Raw genomic sequence first — 24449 nt, 5'->3', positions numbered from 1 at the left:
TTATGTTAGGAGTTTTGAAAGTGGAGCAGTGACGCCTGTTTGTGACATAAATACAGTTACCTTCTTTTATTTTTTTTTTTATTTATACATCACCCTGGGGTCATTAATTAGGAATTGTGTAGTGTCCAACCCCTTTATGCACCGCTACTGTACTCCAATACATATTTGTTTATTGTCAACTGACCTTTTCAATTATGTAATGTGTGCATATGGCCCCAGAATTCACCTACAGATAATGTAGGAGGAGAGAAGGATCAACCATATTAAATTACAATGCTCAATCTATTGTTTGTACAGGAGATAAGCTGCTGCCAGAGGTGTCTGCCAATGTCTTTCTCCCCTATTCAGAACACATGCACCTTCAGGTTTGACCTTTGCTTGTGTATGGGGAGGTAAGGAGAGTTGGCTGTTACTTTTGTCTGACAGCTATGTAAAGTGTATTGAACCAGCCTCTATGTGGCAATCGATGCACATGTCCAATTTTTTCATCAAAGTGTATAAATAAAAAATCCCCGTATGCCCAGGTTTGATCTGGGAGAATCGGAGCACACTGTGATCGCAGAGATTGATCGGAGTGTGATTAGCATAATCTGTCCAATTATCTCAGATGAGAGACTCTATGGCCATCTGCACCTGCCCTTACGTTTACAATCAATTTTCATTCTGTGGCATGTTTGCTCCCAGTTTAATTCTTAGTAATTCATCCTACCTATTACTCTGAACGCATGCTTTGCTATACGGCTTGGTGTAAAGCGCAGTTTATGCTACTCTCTGAAACCCACAGAAGTAGTTTCCTCCCAATTCTAAAATTACCACCACTGTGGAGGTGAATTAAGCGTCCTGACGGATACAAGAGCTTTATTAGCTGTATTTTACATCAGATGTTCTCATTGGATATTTAGGTCAACTGGGTGTTATAGAATGGAGTGAATGGATAAAAGGCAACTGTCGAGAACAAAGTCTAAATCGGCACGTGAACCTGACTGCAAACAGTGTTTGTCGAACTAGATATCATTGTCGGCTGAATGCTTGACTGTGTGGATGTAATCCCTAAATGCTGCCCTCATTACAGCTGCCGTCATTGGTGTGGCTTAATCAGAATAGTTTCTGGCTGTTTGTACAAATTACAGCACACGTTCCTTCAAAAGAGACACAAAATGCTGTGACAGCTGGCCCTAAGGAAACACTTTTAAAAACAGGCTGGCATAGGAAATAAACAGTTTATTACGGCACACTAATAATGCTTCTGATAAATGATGACAGAGAGGCATTCACTCCGCCACTCAGACTCCTGCGCCATCGCTAGCCCTGCTGATATATAGGAGCGGCCACGGACTTTTGAAGGCATAGAAACAGTTCTTTGAAATTAATATCTGTTTTTTTTCCGCTTCGCCCTCTCGTCTGCATGCTTGTCTGTCAGTTGCTTTCTGTGCTGCCAGCAGCTGCCACCTCATTGAGCTCAGTCTGTCTGCTTGTGCTATACAGGGAACAAGAGACCCACTGTTTCTGACTGGTGTGACGTTTCCCTCGGAGTATCCCATCTACGAAGAAACCAAAATAAAGCTCACGGTGTATGATGTCAAGGATAAGTCTCAAGAAACTGTGAGTATCGTGCTGGCACTTTATTCATTTCTCACTACTTGCCGGCCTCCATCCACTTCAGGGCTCTGTAGAATGACATTAAAGCAAGCAATGGACAGGGTAAGTGGACTGGATGGGCCATTTTCTATTTGCTGAGCTCCCTAATTACTCTTTATAGTGATAAGTGGATGTTTTCAAGCCTGGCAAATGCTGTTTTGGTCTATGCTCAAAGGCCAGAGAGACCGAGCACCAGCTCTTTAAACATTTATATTCTGCATTCATTTTTTATGAACCAAGCCCTTATTTTTCTTGCTGGTTTAAATGAGGATGCTTTTCCTTAAGCTTATCTTTGGGCTTAGAAGGGTAGGGGTTAACTGCAGCTGTATTTAAAGCTCAATGGAGCACGTCTCATGCTTTTCTGCAGCCTGAGAAAGAGAACAGATGGATTAAATTAAACACTGCAAATAACCTTACAAGAAATATGGCTTGTACAAATGGGCCTCTTCACAGCAATCTGGTAACCTGTTATATCAATGTTAGCAGACCATTAAGTAAGTACTCGCCCTTCCGGAAAGCTGTATGATATGAACATGTGTTTTTGGCTGGCAGTCTGGAAAGCTTAGTCTACCAGATTTCTTATCGCTTCTGTAACTTTGGCTGATGTCGAGGTTGTGTTTCTAATAAGCCCAGAAGACTCGCGTCATTGCCGAATGGTATCATTGTTGTATTGTTGCCTGCACTGTTGAGACCTTGGATAATCAGCTTGTCTCCTTCTCGTATCCCTAATTTATTATGTTGTTTAGCTCTTTAATATGGATTAAGTTTCTGTTTTTTTCTATATTTTATCTAAAATGATTTTTTTTTTAGCAATTAAATATTCATGATTGTGCCTATGAGATTTAGCTTACTTGAGTACATCTAAGGGTTGCGGACTTTAAAAGATGTTTCTTCATCAAACCAATGAAATATAAATATATGCAAACATTCTTCTATTTGTGTACATATATAATGATGAAGACTTCTCAATAGCATACTGGAACCCAAGAAAAAGTTATCTTTGGTCACTTTTGCATTACGTGTAGGAGATTTATATGAACATGATTTGATGCTTGTCTACTGGATTCCAATCATATCAAGCATGTCTCTGCGATTTTATAGATGGACTCACATCTCTGTAACACCATCTTGTCTTGGCTTTAAATTCAAGGCGAGTTGAGGCTTCTGATAATCGAAACAGTTTATGACCATGTCTGAACATATCCGTTTGTTTGTTTGAGTGTGACCGGTGTAACACATCAGTTAGCACTTCATCTGTAATGTTTGCAAACCTGGCATGACTCTATCTAATGTGTTCAGACTATAATCCTTAGTAGAAACCCAAGTGTCTCCAAAAATCCAGTATTCCCCATAAATAGTCCTGAGTAGGGTTGAGCGAAACGGGTCGTTCATTTTCATAAGTCGCCGACTTTTGGCAAAGTCGGCGTCTCATGAAACCCGACCCGACCCCTGTGTGGGGTCGGCCATGCGGTACGCGATCTTTTCGTATGACGCGATTAGCGCCATTTTTTCAGCCAATGAATGAGCGTGGGCAGAGTGATGACATAGGTGTTAGGGGAGTGAACGCCTATCATCATGTTATCGCTTGTGCGCAGTAGCGATTTGGAATGTGCAGATCGAAATTTTCTGTTCTGGTGGGACGGAGGAGAGAGAGAGAGAGAGAGGGAGAGGGAGAGAGAGAGAGAGAGATTAAAAAAAATATATATATCTTCACTGGGTTTCGTGTTTCGGCCGAAACCCGACTTTTCACTGTTGTCGGCCGATTTCACTCGACTCGACTTTTAAGACAGTCGGGTTTCACAAAACCCGACTCGACCCTAAAAAACTGAAGGTCGCTCAACCCTAGTCCTGAGTGCGGTATATTTTATGAACTGTTTTTATTCGGATTTTCATGTATAACAAAAACCTGGCAATAAAAAGTCATTGTTAATAATACTAATAATAATAGTAGTAGATTAAACCATGATGCTCATCAAAAGAAGGAAATGCCAAGATGTAGAATCTCTAACAGATATTTTTTAAAAAGGGTACCTCCTTGATCATAAAACAAGTAAGAGAGGGAAGTAGTAGATAAAAATGGGGTCAGAGGTAGAGATATTGTTCAAAAATGATAATGAACTTCTCCTGACATGCCATATAAACCCTAAACAAGACATACGATAAGTCCAACTGCGCAATGAGAGATTTTACAGTGTTATAAGTTACGGATGAAGTTGTTCTGTGATCTCCATATGCATGTTCTAAGCAAATCATTTGCCAGCTTTCCCAGTACATTCTGCATACATTATTAAATAGATGTCCTAGACCCAATAACTCTGGTGTTCTTACAGTGAAAATACATGTAGGAATGGCTAGATGATCCTTTTTTGAAATTTTGTCTCATGTTAAAATGACCATTTAATCAGTTCAGGTCTAACTGGATGAAATATCTGTCTTAGCGAAGTGTCAGGCGGCTGTATAACTCCGACAGGGATCACAATGCTGGGACTGGCCGGTGGTCTCCTGACCCAAGTGTGACTTGGGTCGTATCTGGAGCGTCACCGGCCAGCCTGAGCACTCCTTTGTGATCCCCAGCCAAATCTTCCCTTAATATCAGGATTAAACACCTAATCACTGAAATGAATGTTCAGCGTGGATTCCCTAGCCTCAACAGGTATAAGAAATCTAATTAATAATGTATTTGGTTTGTACTGTGAAATCTGGTGACCGATCCGCTTTCATTTGAATTACCAAAACACACACACCTTCATGGGAACGTCATGATTCAAATCCTGGGAACTACTGGTTGTCATTAAGATGTGACTCATAACTTTTATTAATAAGATGTAGTGATATAGAAAATCTTGCTACTTTACCATTAAGTTGTTTCTAGTGTTCTCTATGATAATGCTGAACTCCATTCAATATATGTAGTTTTTCAGCAAAATGCTATTTGATTTATTATTTATTTAGTGATTTTTTTTCTGTAAGTGGAACAATATAGCCAATTTAAAGTTAAAATTACTGTTTGACGCTATCAGATGAGCTTATTAATGAAGCTACCATTCAATTATCCCACTTGGCCATCTTCTCCATCTGTATAAATCACTTTCTCTTATTACCAATGAGGTGATAATTTGAATGGAGCAGGGTTAATTAGGAGAAGCAGAAAAGATCTTTGGTAAATTGCTCTTCTTCTACTTGTTGTTTTCCTTTCCTCAGATCATTCTGTCACTAGGTCTATACATTAGTGTAACTGGGTATGTGGAGTGCATGTCAGGTCAATCACTCTTGCACTCCTGGAATGTGATCAGAAGAGACGGCTTTCCAAGTGCATCAGTGCATGGCTCACAACTCTGTCACTGTGCGTGAAAGTACTGAGGAACAAGTGAGGGCTTCTAGTAGAACCTGCACATTGCATGCTTCTTTGGAAACTTAGACAACAATATAACTTGCTGGAAAAATCAGCTTTATTTAGTCATCTGATTCCTCATATCTTTTGTGTTCTTTTATTTGCAATTATTCTTGTATAGGTATGTTGCAGGGGACGACATATCATCGGTGCAAGCTGTGTAGCCGCACAATGTACCAAGAGTTATGAGGGCCAATTACTACCTCTAAAATAGGTGGAATTGTGTATTATGAGGAGCTTTTGGACTGAGAAAAGCCCATATATTGTTCTTGCAAAGGTGACCTGTTCTGCCTGTGTTCGGTCCCGGTATATTGGTAATATGGAAGAAAAGTCTAAGGGGACTTGGCTACAGCACAGCTATGAATAAGGGTGGCTAACCCGAAATGCGTAAGCATATGGATCGTTAATCTTTTTTGCTGGTTCTCATCAAGTTTCTAATTTCACAGTGTGCAAATTGCCTCTTCAGAGAAAAAGAGGACTTAACTCTATAGTGCCACCTGTTGGAAGTAGCGATCCTACAAGCCACAATCAACCCTTTAACGAGTCGTGCAATATGACTTTGGATAAAAGCCAAATCAGTATCTCAATTCGCAGACACGGTGTTTCGGGCTGTTGGCCCTCGTCAGTGCGAATCATGAGAACTGATTTGGCTAGGTGAGAGGCTCTGGACTGGGGTCTAAGGGGTAACGTTTCTCCTTATGGAGAGTGACATACCATCTCTGGCTTGTCAAGGTAAGGAGGCTTATTTGCCGTGCAATGCTCCTCTGGGAATTTAAATATGCAAATTGCCTCTTCAGAGAAAAAGAGGACTTAACTCTATAGCGCCACCTGTTGGAAGTAGCGATCCTACAAGTCACAATCAACCCTTTAACGAGCCAGAGATGGTATGTCACTCTCCATAAGGAGAAACGATACCCCTTAGACCCTAATTTCACAGTAAAAGTCATGTTTTAACATTTTCTCATTGATGCTGGAGCACAGCCCTCTTTGACTTTTCTTCCATTTCTAACCTGGATACCAACCTAGTGTGTGCCGGCGCTCCTTGCACCACACCCTGACCAAACAAGGTCTACCAGGGTTCCAATGTGAAATGAAGTGGTTTTCACATTGAATTGTCCTCTCTGAAAGGTGAGCTTATTGCTATTTTCACTCCTTCCCCACATGTTGGTAACTATCGTTGTACAATATATAGAGTTATTCGAGACCTTTTAGAGTAGTATTTGTTTTGTTCTTTTTTCATATAAGCAAAAAATTCATCCCGAGTTAAAAAGGAAGAGAAACACTTCATTCAATCCTTTATTAGATATACTTTTATGAATAGTAACAGAAATCAATCTGGAGAACAGGCACAACGTGCTGGCAGTCTGGACTTGCAAGTGACAGAGCATAGTGTTATTCCAGTGATGTTTGAAATAGACTTGGCAGACAAATGGGCTCACGTGATGGAATAAATGAGCAGTGCTTGTCTGAATGGACGGCACTAAATTAGCCACTATGTATATTTGTAGCCTTGCTGTTTGTTCCTTTGTCATCCACAATGATATACTGTATGGGGTGGCTATTACAAGCTAGACAAACTGCAAAACTATTTGTCAAATATCTTCTGGTTTCCTGTATTATCATGGTGCTATTCATGGTAGATTCATGACTGGTGTAGTCCTGTGTGGGTTTCCTGTAATACCATTTGCAAAGCTCACATTACTGGTTTACAACAGGTAGTTGTTCCAATAAAAGTCTAAGGTAGGAAAGGACAATGGTGTATTCATAAATGTAAATTGATATCTGCTTGGCAATCATTTTACTGACGTCATCATATAATTACATTTTTAGTTAGGAAGGTTACTGTAGTATTTGCTAAGAAGGAAAGACAATTGGCTGATTTGTGGTTAATTAACACCTTTTGCTGTCCTTACCTTACTAACGTTTTTATAGGGTATCCCTACAACTTTTATTTAGCTTTGTTGAAAAGTTAAATTAAAAACCAGGAAATAAAACAGTAACAAGTTTAAAGCATTTGCATGCTGGTCAGCATTAATTTCAGGCAAGCCAGAATGGCATTATTGACTACTGGCATGTCAATCTAGCATGCCACTAATTTAGATGAGGGTATAGAAGTAAACTTATGGAAAAGATAACTGAAGTGCTAAAGGCTGAATTTGTGAAAAATTATCATATACACTACATTATATAGACAAGAGGATTGAAACACCATGACTTTACACCTATACTAAGCTTTTATAGTCAATCAAAACTGAAAAACTGGCACCTTCAAATTTGCATACCTCTGCATCAAGAGTGGCCGGGACCAACAGGTGCTACACCGAGAAGAGAAATCTTCATAGAATCGCAGGAAGGATAAAATGGTGGCACTCTGTTCTGTAAAAAACATATTTAATAAAGCAGGTTAAAATATGTATACAGGGGAGCAGGTCACATAATGGACAACAGTCGTTTCGTATCTAACCAACGAATCAACGGGTCCAGGTACCTGTAATTTTTTGCTTAAATGCAAAACGGCTGTTGTTCTCTATGTAACCTGCTCCCTTGCATCCATGTTTTCACCTGTTTTATTAAAGAAGTTTTTTATGGGACAAAAAATGCCACTTTTTCATTCTTCCTGCAATTCTAAGCTTTTATGACCTCCCATTCTAAATCCATAGGCATTAATATGGAGTTGGTCACCACCCTTACACCTCACTCTCCTCTTCTTTGCAACTAAAAACAGCTTCTACTCTTCTGGGAATGCTTGCTGCCGTATTTTAGAGGGTGCCTGTTGAATTTTTGCCCTTTCATCCAGAAGAGCATGTGGGAGGTCAAACAGTGATGTTGGATGAAAGGACCTCATAATCTCTGTTCTAGTTTATTTCAAATGTTTTATTTGAAGTAGAGGTCAGGGCTCTGTGCAGGCAGTTGAGTTCTTCCACACCAAACTAGTCCAACAATTTCTTTATAGACCTTGCTTTGTGCACTGGGGCACACCATTGCTGGAACAGAAAATGGCTTTCCCCAATCTGTTCCCATAAACTTGGAAGCGTTGAACTTTCAAGACTATCTTGATATGATGAAGCAATAAGATTTCCGTTCACTGGAGGCTGACCCCTAAAATCCAACCCCATAGTATTTTCCTATATTCACTAAACCTTATTGTTGACACACTGGAGTCAGTCAGGTAATATTCTTCTAGCTTTTGCCAAACCCCAGACTCATCCATTAGATTACACTAGATCAGCACTACTCCGTTTGGGGTCCCCCTCAGCCATTTCACACCAGTTCTGAGGGCGTCAGCCCACGCAATAAGCTGCCACATGATAAGCGACCTGCCTGTACTGCTTAGCCTTTTCTAGCAACTGCAGTCCCACTAATACTGCATCGCTAGCACTGTTGCTGTTGCTTTTCCTGATGGGGTACAGACCAGGGATGCTATATGGCTGGGCCTTATTCTTCTGTAAAGTTGCGTGGCATGGTGTAGCCCCGGGCTAGACAGCCCAAGTTAGCTGCACAGGCGCCCTGGCCTCAACTGAGATCTGTCAGGAAGTCCTTCCTGTCTTATCCACTGTGCCTCTCCTATGTTTAACTATTTACTAACTGAACCCCAAGGGGTATTACTCCTAATATACTATGTACATTTCTATGTTCTCTGTGCCCCCATCTTTTGGCTGAACTGTACACTGCACTTTCCCTTTAGTAAACAATATACCCTGTGCAGCAGAGATATCATGCGTTAAATAAATACACTTTTTAACAATGATATACTTAAAGGGATAGAGGCGCACATCAATCTTTGTAACCCCGTACACTTATACTCACTTCACTGCACACCTCTCCTTCACATCCGATCTCTTCACTGTCACCCATGTGGTCCTTGTTGCATCTTCTGAGGCTTGGGCTGAAATTCCTGGGCATGTTACACACACTGAGCCAGGACTTCCAGCTCTGATAGGGCCGGGAGGACTCTGCACAAGCACCCAAAAGGTTATGACATCATGACATGCACTGTGACCTTGCACAGCACCGTCCCAGGCCTCATCAGAGCCAGCAGTCCTAGCTTACTGAGCAGCAGTTTGAGCAGCATGGAACGGAAGATGCAACAAGGATCAGGACGATGACAGTCAGGAGTTGGGGAGCCATGGAGGTGAGCAGTAAGATATGTATATCTTACTGCTGTAAGATACTACTGCTGTAAGATACTGTATATCTATCTGAAACTGAACCTGTCAAAAACTGAACTCCTCGTGTTTTCTCCCTCTACTAACCTACTTTTGCCTGACATTGCCATCTCCGAGTGCGGGTCCACCATTACTCCAAAGCAACATGCCCGCTGCCTTGGGGTCATCCTTGATTCCGAGCTTTCATTCACCCCCCCACATCCGATCAATGGCTCGCACTTCTTATCTGCATCTCAAAAACATTTCTAGAATTCGCCCTTTTCTTACTTTCGACTCTGCAAAAACTCTTACTGTTTCTCTTATTCATTCCCGTCTGGACTATTGTAACTCTCTACTAATCGGCCTCCCTCTTACCAAACTCTCCCTGCTCCAATCTGTCCTGAATGCTGCTGCCAGGATCATATTCCTCACCAACCGTTACACCGATGCCTCTACCTTGTGCCAGTCATTACACTGGCTACCCATCCACTCCAGAATCCAGTACAAAACTACTACCCTCATCCACAAAGCACTCCATGGCTCAGCACCACCCTACATCTCCTCTCTGGTCTCAGTCTACCACCCTACCCGTGCCCTCCGCTCCGCTAATGACCTCAGGTTAGCATCCTCAATAATCAGAACCTCCCACTCCCCTCTCCAAGACTTTACACGTGCTGCGCCGATTCTTTGGAATGCACTACCTAGGTTAATACGATTAATCCCCAATCCCCACAGTTTTAAGCGTGCCCTAAAAACGCATTTGTTCAGACTGGCCTACCGCCTCAACGCATTAAACTAACTATCCCTGTGTGGCCTATTAAAAATAGAAAAAAAAAAAAACACATAATCAGGTTCCTTGCATCGTGTTCTCATACACTTTATGCAGTTAATAGCACTCTGTGTCTGTACTGCTACATACTTAGGCTGTTAACTGGTTCATGCAGCTTTACATGAACACCCGAGCCTTACACTATGGCTGGTCCAAATAACTAAAGCAATTGTCACCATCCACCTCTCGTGTCTCCCCTTTTCCTCATAGTTTGTAAGCTTGCGAGCAGGGCCCTCATTCCTCCTGGTATCTGTTTTGAACTGTGATTTCTGTTATGCTGTAATGTCTATTGTCTGTACAAGTCCCCTCTATAAGTTGTAAAGCGCTGCGGAATATGTTGGCGCTATATAAATAAAAATTATTATTATTATTATTATGTATAAGTATTTTGGCCACAATTTAGCTAAATCCCTGCAGAAGCAAATAACTAAAAATTAGCATTTAGGCGAATACGGATAATTGTAAAATTTGAGTACAGTTCAATATGACTGGAAATTATCTGCTCTTCTTAGGTGCTTGGTGATGTAAGTCTTGCATACAGTACCTCAGACATGGAAACCTATATATGAAGCTCCCGGTGTATAGTTTTTGAGCCGGTAATCATGCTAGAAGAGGTTTGGAGTGCAACAGTTAGTCAAATGGGCAACTTTTAGGCTCTATCCACCAATGCAATTGACAATCATGACCCGCGCTTTGTAACTTTACGTTGTTTCCACTCCATGGCTAAGTTGATGTGATTTCTAAATTCTTCCATTTTTCACTAATACCAATCAGAGTTTATCATGAAATATTTTGGAGGTAATGCATTTAACAAACTGACTTTTTATAACCTATAATATTTTATCACAGGACCAAACAATATAGGTTTGAAAAAGAAAGAGCTCAATGAATTAAATACAGACTGCATAGCTAGATGCTGGATTGTATACATCTGTGGCAATGGAACTAAATGAATAATTGCAAAGCGTTTTTTATGGAGTGCAGCAAGCAAGGGAGTCACCTTCACTCATTAAAGAGGTGCAGTGGTGGATGATGTGTACAAAATTTGAAGGGAACTTGTCAGCAGTTATGGCCAATATGAGTTACGGCCATCACCTTTCAGGGCTGATATACAGTATCCTATAATGTTGTATATCAACACCCAACCTGACCTGTAAGAGAAGAGATATACCTTTTATTATACTCACCTGCAAGGCGGTCCGGTCTGAGGTGTGTCGCTCTTCTTGGTCCGGCGCCTCCCATCTGCTTGCGATGTCGCCCTCCTGCCTGCTTTGTGTGGATGACGCGTCACTGCATCATCTACACAGTCTCTTCGGCACCGAACTCCTGCACAGGCGTACTTATCTGCCCTGTTGAAGGTAGAGCAAAGTCCTGCAGTGCGCAGGTGCCGGAAAGGGTAAAAGAGCCCCGGCACCTGCGCACTGTAGTACTTTTGCTCTGCCCTCAACAAGGCAGAGAAGTACGCCTGTGCAGGAACGCCATGCAGAGGATACTGTGTGGATGATGCAGGGTCATGTCATCCACACAAAGCAAGCAGGAGGGTGGCGATCATAAGAAGATGGGAGTAAGCGGACCAAGAAGAGCAACACCTCTTGGACCAGACTGCCCCGCAGGTGAGTATAATAAAAGTTATTTTTCTTCTCTATCAGATAAGGCTGAGGGCAGATATACAGCATTATAGAATGCTGTATATTAGCCCTGAAAGGTAATGGCCATATCTTATATTGGCCAAAACTGGTGACAGGTTCACTTTAATGCAAGTCACTGGAATGTTGTGAACACAAGCATAATTCTAAACTTTTCATGTTCCGAGCACTCACTACTTGGATTACTGGAAATCATTATTGTTAACTGATAAGATTATGCTATACTGTATGTGTTAAAGGCTCTGTTTTTTAAATCTTTTTAAAATTCTTTTCATATTACTAATCACCAGTTTTATTTAGATGAGTGGATCTGACAATATTTGAATTTGCCAAATCGGGTGGATTTTACAGGGAAATTCAATTTACTGCAAAGTTTTTCTTTCAGATTTGAAGGTTCCTCACTAGACCCCAAACCATAATAAATCTAGGATGTAAAAAAAAAAACTACCTCAACACTCATCAACACTTAACTATTCCGCCATCCCCGCAGTTGGCCATTTGAACCTCTGTGCCTATTCTCTGCCCCTTCAGTGGTCACGTGTATTGTCTCCAGCATCTTCACTCCAGGACCGGTCTTCTGAGTCAGCTAGGTCTCGGAGGGACAGGAGAGCCATCTGCTGAGTACCAATATTTATTTTTAACCATTTGTCTGGACATCTACGGTTCAGCAACATAGTGGCTGCCATTTTGCTGAGCGAAATGTAAAATTGTCTGGATTCTATAGAATTTTGTAAAATTCAAGAAGAATTAAATTCCAAGGCTACCCTGATGAAGGAATCCGTGCTATTCCGAAACGCGTTGGTTGTTTTTTGGCTCCTACAGTGCTCCGTACTACCAACAGGGGCACCACGTGACTAACAGGACACATGACCCAAACTCTCCGCAGGTCCTGTCAGCTGCAACGAAACTCAGCACTGTGCACTTGCTCACTTCCCATCGCACGGGCGGCTGTCACCGGCCAGGACAGCTCGCCGAGGACTCATACATCTGGTTGCTACAAAGGAAGCAAAGCGAAGCTTAGTATAAAGAAACCTCGCGCGTGTGTGTTGTCTCTACCGATAGTGAATTTTCTCTTAATACCTTCCGGATCAAGCTGTATATGTACATTTTAGTAGGTATGACACGTCTCTTCCTTAATACGCACGTCTAAGCACAAGGGTATTATACCGCAGCTTAGAGTATACTCTTTTGATATTAAGGGGTATAATTTACAGTTTTACCTTATATATTTCCTGCATAGGAATATACCCTCTAGAAACGCTCTATTCTATTACTCTCTATTACACACTATATTAAATCTCATTTCCTTTTGCTTTTAGACGCTTTTGTCCAGATTGTCACCCCTCTATCCGCATGCAAGTAGTGCCATCATTTTAGTACCATCTCTCCTTCACCAGGTTTCATGTTGTATTTAATGGGCATTCAATCCAATTATATTCATGCATTTTTTCTAGCGCAAGTACGATTTTTATCTTGTGTTTAAAATATCCGTTTTTTCCCTATGTGGTTGAGGGCTATACTTGCTGCTTATCTTATGCATCTACAATAGCGCCGCTACACATCTATTGTAAGAATTAAATTCCACTCAAATAAATTCACTTGTACTTTGATTCTGTACTTATTTCTCTTTTAAGCCTTGTTTAAAAGCCGAAAGTGAGAAATAGACCAACTTTAATATTCCTATTTTCAACACAACATTAAGTGTTAGCTCTAATAACTTCCATCTATTTCAATGGCGGTTAAGTACAAGTCACAGTTTTTTGTAAATAAGGTGTTTAGTGCTCAACAGAAAGTGGAGTTTAAAAGCAGTTTGTGTCTATGCGTAAGGAAGAAAATAGAGCTACGTAAATCATTCTGCTTTCGAAACTGCTTAGTGCCAATTTCTGCTCAAAATTATGTGGAAGTCTCAGCATGGTTAAAATATTGTGTTTTACTTTTATTCTGGGAATAGATTTGATTGTGAAAATATTCTATTTTTCTTAATATTAAAAGGGAACATTAGCCGAATGTACAGGGTCTTGTAGTAAATCAGTGTGTCACAGTGACGGATAGTCCAGGCTGTGTACAGTGTCTGATAAATGGCTACAACACCATGAGATGACTTAATTGTGCCATGAGAGAGAGTCCTATGGATCTGAGCTGTAGGAGCTGCTTTGTGCTCTTGTTTACTGTGTGCTTTAAAAATGGTCATTTATTGTACTTTTGTGCTTTGAAACTAATTTCCGAGAAAATACCAGGAGCGTAGTACTGTTGGGAGTTACCTAGTCATCCCAATCAGGATTCTGCTAGAAGTTTTCGGGTATATACTGTTAAACCAGATAACAAGCAGCAAAACCCTTCACATTGTGTAAAATATGTTTATGATTTCAGTTAACTGGGGGACCTAGGAATTCCACCAACCTTTGACGTTTGACAATGTACATATGGGCAGGAAGCCTTCTTTTGGCATCTGCCGAACCCATCTTCATCTACCTGGTAACCAGATGGTGATCCATCACTGCAGCCAATTCATCTCCACATCTCCGTGGCAGTGTAAAATGTTTTATATACTGTCTCACAAAGTAAAATATAGCAAAGCACTTAACATTGTACACTGTATCGTTGCGATTTGTTTGTTTGTGACTTGGGAGCATCTTAGTTTCATCAAGTGGCCAGATGGTGGTCCATCAATCTAGCAAATGCATTTTCACACCTCTTCTGACAGAGTGAAAGGTTTTATATACTATCGGACCAAATAAAAAACAGCAACAAAACTGCAAAAACACATAACATTGTATAGTGTCTCATTACAATCCACAACTTTGGAAGTTAGAGACCAAACTCTGTTCCGCTAGTTGGCCAGATGGTGATCCATAAATCCTGCAAATGCATTTCCACCTCTCCAGTGACAATGTGGCTTTCAGCAATAGCTTAGCATTGTGCAATGTGATCTTCTGCTTGTCTGTGACCATAGAAACCCAATCCCTGAAGCCCCATTGAGCAGTTTGTGTGCTGATTTTTCTTCCACAGTCAGTTTGGAACTTTGTAGTTAGAGTTACAACCACGTATAGAACATTTTTATGAGCTGCACTCTTCAGAACTCTTTGAGCTTGAGTTATTAATCCATTTCACGGCTGAGATGTTGTTGCTCCTAGACATTTCCTCTTCATAATAACAGTACTTACTTTTGCTCAGGCATTTATATCCGGGCAGAAACTTGACAAACCTACTTGTTGAAAAGATGGCATCCTATAACGTTTCTCTTCAGTCTAGCCTACTCTACAGCTAATATATGCCAAGAGCATAAATATTTTCCAACCAAGGTTCTTCCAAATATTAGTGGGGACACAAAATGAGAAGAAATCAGAAACCTGCATTACCATGTGGGTATAAAATACAATATTTATTATATGAAACATGATGTGCAAACCTGTTCAAAGCACAACGTGTTCATATTTGAAATCGGCGCTGTTCATGTTTTCTGGGCATGTGCTTTAAGGACCTGTCTCTTAAAGAAATTAAAATGCAACCCTTTAATCTGCATCAAATATTTTAAAGAGTATGTACTTATACTGTGCTAATCATCTGTAGCCATTCATTATGATATTAAACACCAATTACATGTATCTGAATAATATGGGAAACAAAATATTAGGGGTATTTTATTGACATATTGATTACAATGTGGCATTATATATTTGTGATTAATTGGAAATAGCATTACCCTTTATTCTGTATGCAAATTTTGGCTTGTCAAATGTCCAGTGATATCTCATGTAAGCTCAAATGTATAGCATATAATTCTATGTTCATATTTAGCAAAGATTATTATAGAACTGTCTTATTAATATCAGTGTAATCATATGAGATGGGTAATTGGCATGCATAGATGGCAGCATTTTATGTGATGGCTGAAGATCTTTAAAGGGAATCTGTCAGTAGGATTAACCCTCCTAAGATGTCTACATGGGCATGTAGGTCATAAAAAGCTGAATAAAATGATACCTTGATATCTGTGATCCAATGTTTTATTCCAGAGAAATTCATGTTTTACTTATTTGTAAATGAGCTGTTCAGGACTATTGGCCGGACACTGATCTCCCTGAGAACCTGCCTCCAGAGCTTATTGTAAATGAAAGGGAAAGTTACCAGTGTGAAACCTGAAACTAACACAGAACAGTAGAACTAAACTTTGTCTTCTTACAAACACATTTGGTGCAGCTCTCACAGTTTTCCTGTGTTGCAACGCTGTCTGCCTGTGAAATAGAAGCTGAAGCACTGAGATGGAGGAACCTGTAGATGTGTCAGTTACAATCACACACACCTTTGCAGTGAGATAAGGAGAGCAGAGAGTGGCCATTAAACACTTTCATGTAAAATAAATCCTGGAGGCAGATTCTCATGTGGATCAGTCTCCACCCCATAGTCCTGAACCGCTCATTTACGTATAAGAACAACATTGATTTCTCTGGAATAAGACATCGGATCGTAGATATCAGTGTATCATTTTATTCAGCTTCCTATGACCTGCATGCCTATATAGATGTCTTAGGAGTATTGATCCTACTGACAGATGACAGATTTCCTTTAAGTGGCTGAACAAGTAAAATTTGACTTGCTCCAAACTTTTTGGCTGAAAACCATTATGTCTACCTGTATATTATTATTTTTTGTGCTATTTGGTCCAAGTGTAAAGTACACCTGCCCCATGATATGCTCCCCATAAATGAAAAAGTCATTCTATGATGACAGATCCACTATAACTTTAACTAATTTAGTGGGACATCCCCCCAAAAATTAGGCTTAACACCGATTTTTCAGTTTTGCTAAGAATAATTAATTGTTAGCAACTTGGTCCAGACAGTCAAAGTGTATGTGCACATCTACAGATTTGTAGCAATATTTTCTGCTGCAAAAAACTAGAGTGTTGGCAGATTTTTGCCCCTATGCACCAAGTATATCACTGTGTCTCATATATTTTAAAAATGGTTAATTTTTACTTTATGCATAATTCAGTACCACATATTTAGATAGCTTACCCCAGTCATTCGTTCACACCAGAATTGTAACACAATTTGGGTATAAGGTGTTTCATTCACTTCCATTTAAGGCTGGGTGCACACAGTACGGAAGTAGCAGCACTTTGCACGTAGCGCATGTTCGCTGCGTCCAAAGAGCTGCCATGTATTGAACGCAGGTGAATCCGCATGTGATCACTGAACCATTTGGATTCAACGCATCCAATACATTCTATGGGTGAGATTAGCATCTCCGAAAGATAAATAGACATGTTGTGGTCTGGATAGACGCGCCACATGTCCGTCTCCGCAGGTGAGCTGCGGGTGTCGGTGCACACATAGCGGACATGGAATTTCTTGAAATCCCATCCACTATGCTGTAACATCTGGACGCTCCAGGTTTGATGCTCAGCGTCCAACCCACAGCGATTACTGATTGTCTACATGTACCCTAAGACAACCTTTTGCTAGACCTCACTTTGTTGTCGAACGAGATGGAAAAAGTATCTGAAATGTCAACATATTTCTTTGGTGCGTTTAGTAATTGCCAATTGTTAAAAAGACAGGTGAACAAATACTGTGTTATTGGAGCACAGCTATGAATAAGGGTGGCTAACCCGAAATGCGTAAGCATATGGATCGTTAATCTTTTTTGCTGGTTCTCATCAAGTTTCTAATTTCACAGTGTGCAAATTGCCTCTTCAGAGAAAAAGAGGACTTAACTCTATAGTGCCACCTGTTGGAAGTAGCGATCCTACAAGCCACAATCAACCCTTTAACGAGTCGTGCAATATGACTTTGGATAAAAGCCAAATCAGTATCTCAATTCGCAGACACGGTGTTTCGGGCTGTTGGCCCTCGTCAGTGCGAATCATGAGAACTGATTTGGCTAGGTGAGAGGCTCTGGACTGGGGTCTAAGGGGTAACGTTTCTCCTTATGGAGAGTGACATACCATCTCTGGCTTGTCAAGGTAAGGAGGCTTATTTGCCGTGCAATGCTCCTCTGGGAATTTAAATATGCAAATTGCCTCTTCAGAGAAAAAGAGGACTTAACTCTATAGCGCCACCTGTTGGAAGTAGCGATCCTACAAGTCACAATCAACCCTTTAACGAGCCAGAGATGGTATGTCACTCTCCATAAGGAGAAACGATACCCCTTAGACCCTAATTTCACAGTAAAAGTCATGTTTTAACATTTTCTCATTGATGCTGGAGCACAGCCCTCTTTGACTTTTCTTCCATTTCTAACCTGGATACCAACCTAGTGTGTGCCGGCGCTCCTTGCACCACACCCTGACCAAACAAGGTCTACCAGGGTTCCAATGTGAAATGAAGTGGTTTTCACATTGAATTGTCCTCTCTGAAAGGTGAGCTTATTGCTATTTTCACTCCTTCCCCACATGTTGGTAACTATCGTTGTACAATATATAGAGTTATTCGAGACCTTTTAGAGTAGTATTTGTTTTGTTCTTTTTTCATATAAGCAAAAAATTCATCCCGAGTTAAAAAGGAAGAGAAACACTTCATTCAATCCTTTATTAGATATACTTTTATGAATAGTAACAGAAATCAATCTGGAGAACAGGCACAACGTGCTGGCAGTCTGGACTTGCAAGTGACAGAGCATAGTGTTATTCCAGTGATGTTTGAAATAGACTTGGCAGACAAATGGGCTCACGTGATGGAATAAATGAGCAGTGCTTGTCTGAATGGACGGCACTAAATTAGCCACTATGTATATTTGTAGCCTTGCTGTTTGTTCCTTTGTCATCCACAATGATATACTGTATGGGGTGGCTATTACAAGCTAGACAAACTGCAAAACTATTTGTCAAATATCTTCTGGTTTCCTGTATTATCATGGTGCTATTCATGGTAGATTCATGACTGGTGTAGTCCTGTGTGGGTTTCCTGTAATACCATTTGCAAAGCTCACATTACTGGTTTACAACAGGTAGTTGTTCCAATAAAAGTCTAAGGTAGGAAAGGACAATGGTGTATTCATAAATGTAAATTGATATCTGCTTGGCAATCATTTTACTGACGTCATCATATAATTACATTTTTAGTTAGGAAGGTTACTGTAGTATTTGCTAAGAAGGAAAGACAATTGGCTGATTTGTGGTTAATTAACACCTTTTGCTGTCCTTACCTTACTAACGTTTTTATAGGGTATCCCTACAACTTTTATTTAGCTTTGTTGAAAAGTTAAATTAAAAACCAGGAAATAAAACAGTAACAAGTTTAAAGCATTTGCATGCTGGTCAGCATTAATTTCAGGCAAGCCAGAATGGCATTATTGACTACTGGCATGTCAATCTAGCATGCCACTAATTTAGATGAGGGTATAGAAGTAAACTTATGGAAAAGATAACTGAAGTGCTAAAGGCTGAATTTGTGAAAAATTATCATATACACTACATTATATAGACAAGAGGATTGAAACACCATGACTTTACACCTATACTAAGCTTTTATAGTCAATCAAAACTGAAAAACTGGCACCTTCAAATTTGCATACCTCTGCATCAAGAGTGGCCGGGACCAACAGGTGCTACACCGAGAAGAGAAATCTTCATAGAATCGCAGGAAGGATAAAATGGTGGCACTCTGTTCTGTAAAAAACATATTTAATAAAGCAGGTTAAAATATGTATACAGGGGAGCAGGTCACATAATGGACAACAGTCGTTTCGTATCTAACCAACGAATCAACGGGTCCAGGTACCTGTAATTTTTTGCTTAAATGCAAAACGGCTGTTGTTCTCTATGTAACCTGCTCCCTTGCATCCATGTTTTCACCTGTTTTATTAAAGAAGTTTTTTATGGGACAAAAAATGCCACTTTTTCATTCTTCCTGCAATTCTAAGCTTTTATGACCTCCCATTCTAAATCCATAGGCATTAATATGGAGTTGGTCACCACCCTTACACCTCACTCTCCTCTTCTTTGCAACTAAAAACAGCTTCTACTCTTCTGGGAATGCTTGCTGCCGTATTTTAGAGGGTGCCTGTTGAATTTTTGCCCTTTCATCCAGAAGAGCATGTGGGAGGTCAAACAGTGATGTTGGATGAAAGGACCTCATAATCTCTGTTCTAGTTTATTTCAAATGTTTTATTTGAAGTAGAGGTCAGGGCTCTGTGCAGGCAGTTGAGTTCTTCCACACCAAACTAGTCCAACAATTTCTTTATAGACCTTGCTTTGTGCACTGGGGCACACCATTGCTGGAACAGAAAATGGCTTTCCCCAATCTGTTCCCATAAACTTGGAAGCGTTGAACTTTCAAGACTATCTTGATATGATGAAGCAATAAGATTTCCGTTCACTGGAGGCTGACCCCTAAAATCCAACCCCATAGTATTTTCCTATATTCACTAAACCTTATTGTTGACACACTGGAGTCAGTCAGGTAATATTCTTCTAGCTTTTGCCAAACCCCAGACTCATCCATTAGATTACACTAGATCAGCACTACTCCGTTTGGGGTCCCCCTCAGCCATTTCACACCAGTTCTGAGGGCGTCAGCCCACGCAATAAGCTGCCACATGATAAGCGACCTGCCTGTACTGCTTAGCCTTTTCTAGCAACTGCAGTCCCACTAATACTGCATCGCTAGCACTGTTGCTGTTGCTTTTCCTGATGGGGTACAGACCAGGGATGCTATATGGCTGGGCCTTATTCTTCTGTAAAGTTGCGTGGCATGGTGTAGCCCCGGGCTAGACAGCCCAAGTTAGCTGCACAGGCGCCCTGGCCTCAACTGAGATCTGTCAGGAAGTCCTTCCTGTCTTATCCACTGTGCCTCTCCTATGTTTAACTATTTACTAACTGAACCCCAAGGGGTATTACTCCTAATATACTATGTACATTTCTATGTTCTCTGTGCCCCCATCTTTTGGCTGAACTGTACACTGCACTTTCCCTTTAGTAAACAATATACCCTGTGCAGCAGAGATATCATGCGTTAAATAAATACACTTTTTAACAATGATATACTTAAAGGGATAGAGGCGCACATCAATCTTTGTAACCCCGTACACTTATACTCACTTCACTGCACACCTCTCCTTCACATCCGATCTCTTCACTGTCACCCATGTGGTCCTTGTTGCATCTTCTGAGGCTTGGGCTGAAATTCCTGGGCATGTTACACACACTGAGCCAGGACTTCCAGCTCTGATAGGGCCGGGAGGACTCTGCACAAGCACCCAAAAGGTTATGACATCATGACATGCACTGTGACCTTGCACAGCACCGTCCCAGGCCTCATCAGAGCCAGCAGTCCTAGCTTACTGAGCAGCAGTTTGAGCAGCATGGAACGGAAGATGCAACAAGGATCAGGACGATGACAGTCAGGAGTTGGGGAGCCATGGAGGTGAGCAGTAAGATATGTATATCTTACTGCTGTAAGATACTACTGCTGTAAGATACTGTATATCTATCTGAAACTGAACCTGTCAAAAACTGAACTCCTCGTGTTTTCTCCCTCTACTAACCTACTTTTGCCTGACATTGCCATCTCCGAGTGCGGGTCCACCATTACTCCAAAGCAACATGCCCGCTGCCTTGGGGTCATCCTTGATTCCGAGCTTTCATTCACCCCCCCACATCCGATCAATGGCTCGCACTTCTTATCTGCATCTCAAAAACATTTCTAGAATTCGCCCTTTTCTTACTTTCGACTCTGCAAAAACTCTTACTGTTTCTCTTATTCATTCCCGTCTGGACTATTGTAACTCTCTACTAATCGGCCTCCCTCTTACCAAACTCTCCCTGCTCCAATCTGTCCTGAATGCTGCTGCCAGGATCATATTCCTCACCAACCGTTACACCGATGCCTCTACCTTGTGCCAGTCATTACACTGGCTACCCATCCACTCCAGAATCCAGTACAAAACTACTACCCTCATCCACAAAGCACTCCATGGCTCAGCACCACCCTACATCTCCTCTCTGGTCTCAGTCTACCACCCTACCCGTGCCCTCCGCTCCGCTAATGACCTCAGGTTAGCATCCTCAATAATCAGAACCTCCCACTCCCCTCTCCAAGACTTTACACGTGCTGCGCCGATTCTTTGGAATGCACTACCTAGGTTAATACGATTAATCCCCAATCCCCACAGTTTTAAGCGTGCCCTAAAAACGCATTTGTTCAGACTGGCCTACCGCCTCAACGCATTAAACTAACTATCCCTGTGTGGCCTATTAAAAATAGAAAAAAAAAAAAACACATAATCAGGTTCCTTGCATCGTGTTCTCATACACTTTATGCAGTTAATAGCACTCTGTGTCTGTACTGCTACATACTTAGGCTGTTAACTGGTTCATGCAGCTTTACATGAACACCCGAGCCTTACACTATGGCTGGTCCAAATAACTAAAGCAATTGTCACCATCCACCTCTCGTGTCTCCCCTTTTCCTCATAGTTTGTAAGCTTGCGAGCAGGGCCCTCATTCCTCCTGGTATCTGTTTTGAACTGTGATTTCTGTTATGCTGTAATGTCTATTGTCTGTACAAGTCCCCTCTATAAGTTGTAAAGCGCTGCGGAATATGTTGGCGCTATATAAATAAAAATTATTATTATTATTATTATGTATAAGTATTTTGGCCACAATTTAGCTAAATCCCTGCAGAAGCAAATAACTAAAAATTAGCATTTAGGCGAATACGGATAATTGTAAAATTTGAGTACAGTTCAATATGACTGGAAATTATCTGCTCTTCTTAGGTGCTTGGTGATGTAAGTCTTGCATACAGTACCTCAGACATGGAAACCTATATATGAAGCTCCCGGTGTATAGTTTTTGAGCCGGTAATCATGCTAGAAGAGGTTTGGAGTGCAACAGTTAGTCAAATGGGCAACTTTTAGGCTCTATCCACCAATGCAATTGACAATCATGACCCGCGCTTTGTAACTTTACGTTGTTTCCACTCCATGGCTAAGTTGATGTGATTTCTAAATTCTTCCATTTTTCACTAATACCAATCAGAGTTTATCATGAAATATTTTGGAGGTAATGCATTTAACAAACTGACTTTTTATAACCTATAATATTTTATCACAGGACCAAACAATATAGGTTTGAAAAAGAAAGAGCTCAATGAATTAAATACAGACTGCATAGCTAGATGCTGGATTGTATACATCTGTGGCAATGGAACTAAATGAATAATTGCAAAGCGTTTTTTATGGAGTGCAGCAAGCAAGGGGGTCACCTTCACTCATTAAAGAGGTGCAGTGGTGGATGATGTGTACAAAATTTGAAGGGAACTTGTCAGCAGTTATGGCCAATATGAGTTACGGCCATCACCTTTCAGGGCTGATATACAGTATCCTATAATGTTGTATATCAACACCCAACCTGACCTGTAAGAGAAGAGATATACCTTTTATTATACTCACCTGCAAGGCGGTCCGGTCTGAGGTGTGTCGCTCTTCTTGGTCCGGCGCCTCCCATCTGCTTGCGATGTCGCCCTCCTGCCTGCTTTGTGTGGATGACGCGTCACTGCATCATCTACACAGTCTCTTCGGCACCGAACTCCTGCACAGGCGTACTTATCTGCCCTGTTGAAGGTAGAGCAAAGTCCTGCAGTGCGCAGGTGCCGGAAAGGGTAAAAGAGCCCCGGCACCTGCGCACTGTAGTACTTTTGCTCTGCCCTCAACAAGGCAGAGAAGTACGCCTGTGCAGGAACGCCATGCAGAGGATACTGTGTGGATGATGCAGGGTCATGTCATCCACACAAAGCAAGCAGGAGGGTGGCGATCATAAGAAGATGGGAGTAAGCGGACCAAGAAGAGCAACACCTCTTGGACCAGACTGCCCCGCAGGTGAGTATAATAAAAGTTATTTTTCTTCTCTATCAGATAAGGCTGAGGGCAGATATACAGCATTATAGAATGCTGTATATTAGCCCTGAAAGGTAATGGCCATATCTTATATTGGCCAAAACTGGTGACAGGTTCACTTTAATGCAAGTCACTGGAATGTTGTGAACACAAGCATAATTCTAAACTTTTCATGTTCCGAGCACTCACTACTTGGATTACTGGAAATCATTATTGTTAACTGATAAGATTATGCTATACTGTATGTGTTAAAGGCTCTGTTTTTTAAATCTTTTTAAAATTCTTTTCATATTACTAATCACCAGTTTTATTTAGATGAGTGGATCTGACAATATTTGAATTTGCCAAATCGGGTGGATTTTACAGGGAAATTCAATTTACTGCAAAGTTTTTCTTTCAGATTTGAAGGTTCCTCACTAGACCCCAAACCATAATAAATCTAGGATGTAAAAAAAAAAACTACCTCAACACTCATCAACACTTAACTATTCCGCCATCCCCGCAGTTGGCCATTTGAACCTCTGTGCCTATTCTCTGCCCCTTCAGTGGTCACGTGTATTGTCTCCAGCATCTTCACTCCAGGACCGGTCTTCTGAGTCAGCTAGGTCTCGGAGGGACAGGAGAGCCATCTGCTGAGTACCAATATTTATTTTTAACCATTTGTCTGGACATCTACGGTTCAGCAACATAGTGGCTGCCATTTTGCTGAGCGAAATGTAAAATTGTCTGGATTCTATAGAATTTTGTAAAATTCAAGAAGAATTAAATTCCAAGGCTACCCTGATGAAGGAATCCGTGCTATTCCGAAACGCGTTGGTTGTTTTTTGGCTCCTACAGTGCTCCGTACTACCAACAGGGGCACCACGTGACTAACAGGACACATGACCCAAACTCTCCGCAGGTCCTGTCAGCTGCAACGAAACTCAGCACTGTGCACTTGCTCACTTCCCATCGCACGG

At 41.1% G+C, this 24449-nt stretch overlaps 1 protein-coding gene across 5 annotated transcripts in view; it reads left to right on the top strand.

Annotated features, from left to right (window-relative positions):
* Nucleotides 1-24449, top strand: part of INPP4B (inositol polyphosphate-4-phosphatase type II B) — a 1036387-nt gene that overhangs the window by 300919 nt on the left and 711019 nt on the right. For 4 of the 5 annotated variants that reach the window (XM_077279254.1, XM_077279258.1, XM_077279253.1 and 1 more), the window contains one exon: nt 1486-1602. In XM_077279254.1, coding sequence (XP_077135369.1) covers nt 1486-1602 — 117 coding nt within the window. The other variant, XM_077279256.1, reaches the window with a different exon arrangement.

Source organism: Ranitomeya variabilis, chromosome 1 (assembly GCF_051348905.1).
Source record: "Ranitomeya variabilis isolate aRanVar5 chromosome 1, aRanVar5.hap1, whole genome shotgun sequence".
Lineage (NCBI taxonomy): Eukaryota > Metazoa > Chordata > Amphibia > Anura > Dendrobatidae > Ranitomeya > Ranitomeya variabilis.
This window is presented reverse-complemented; position numbering and strand designations above follow the sequence as displayed.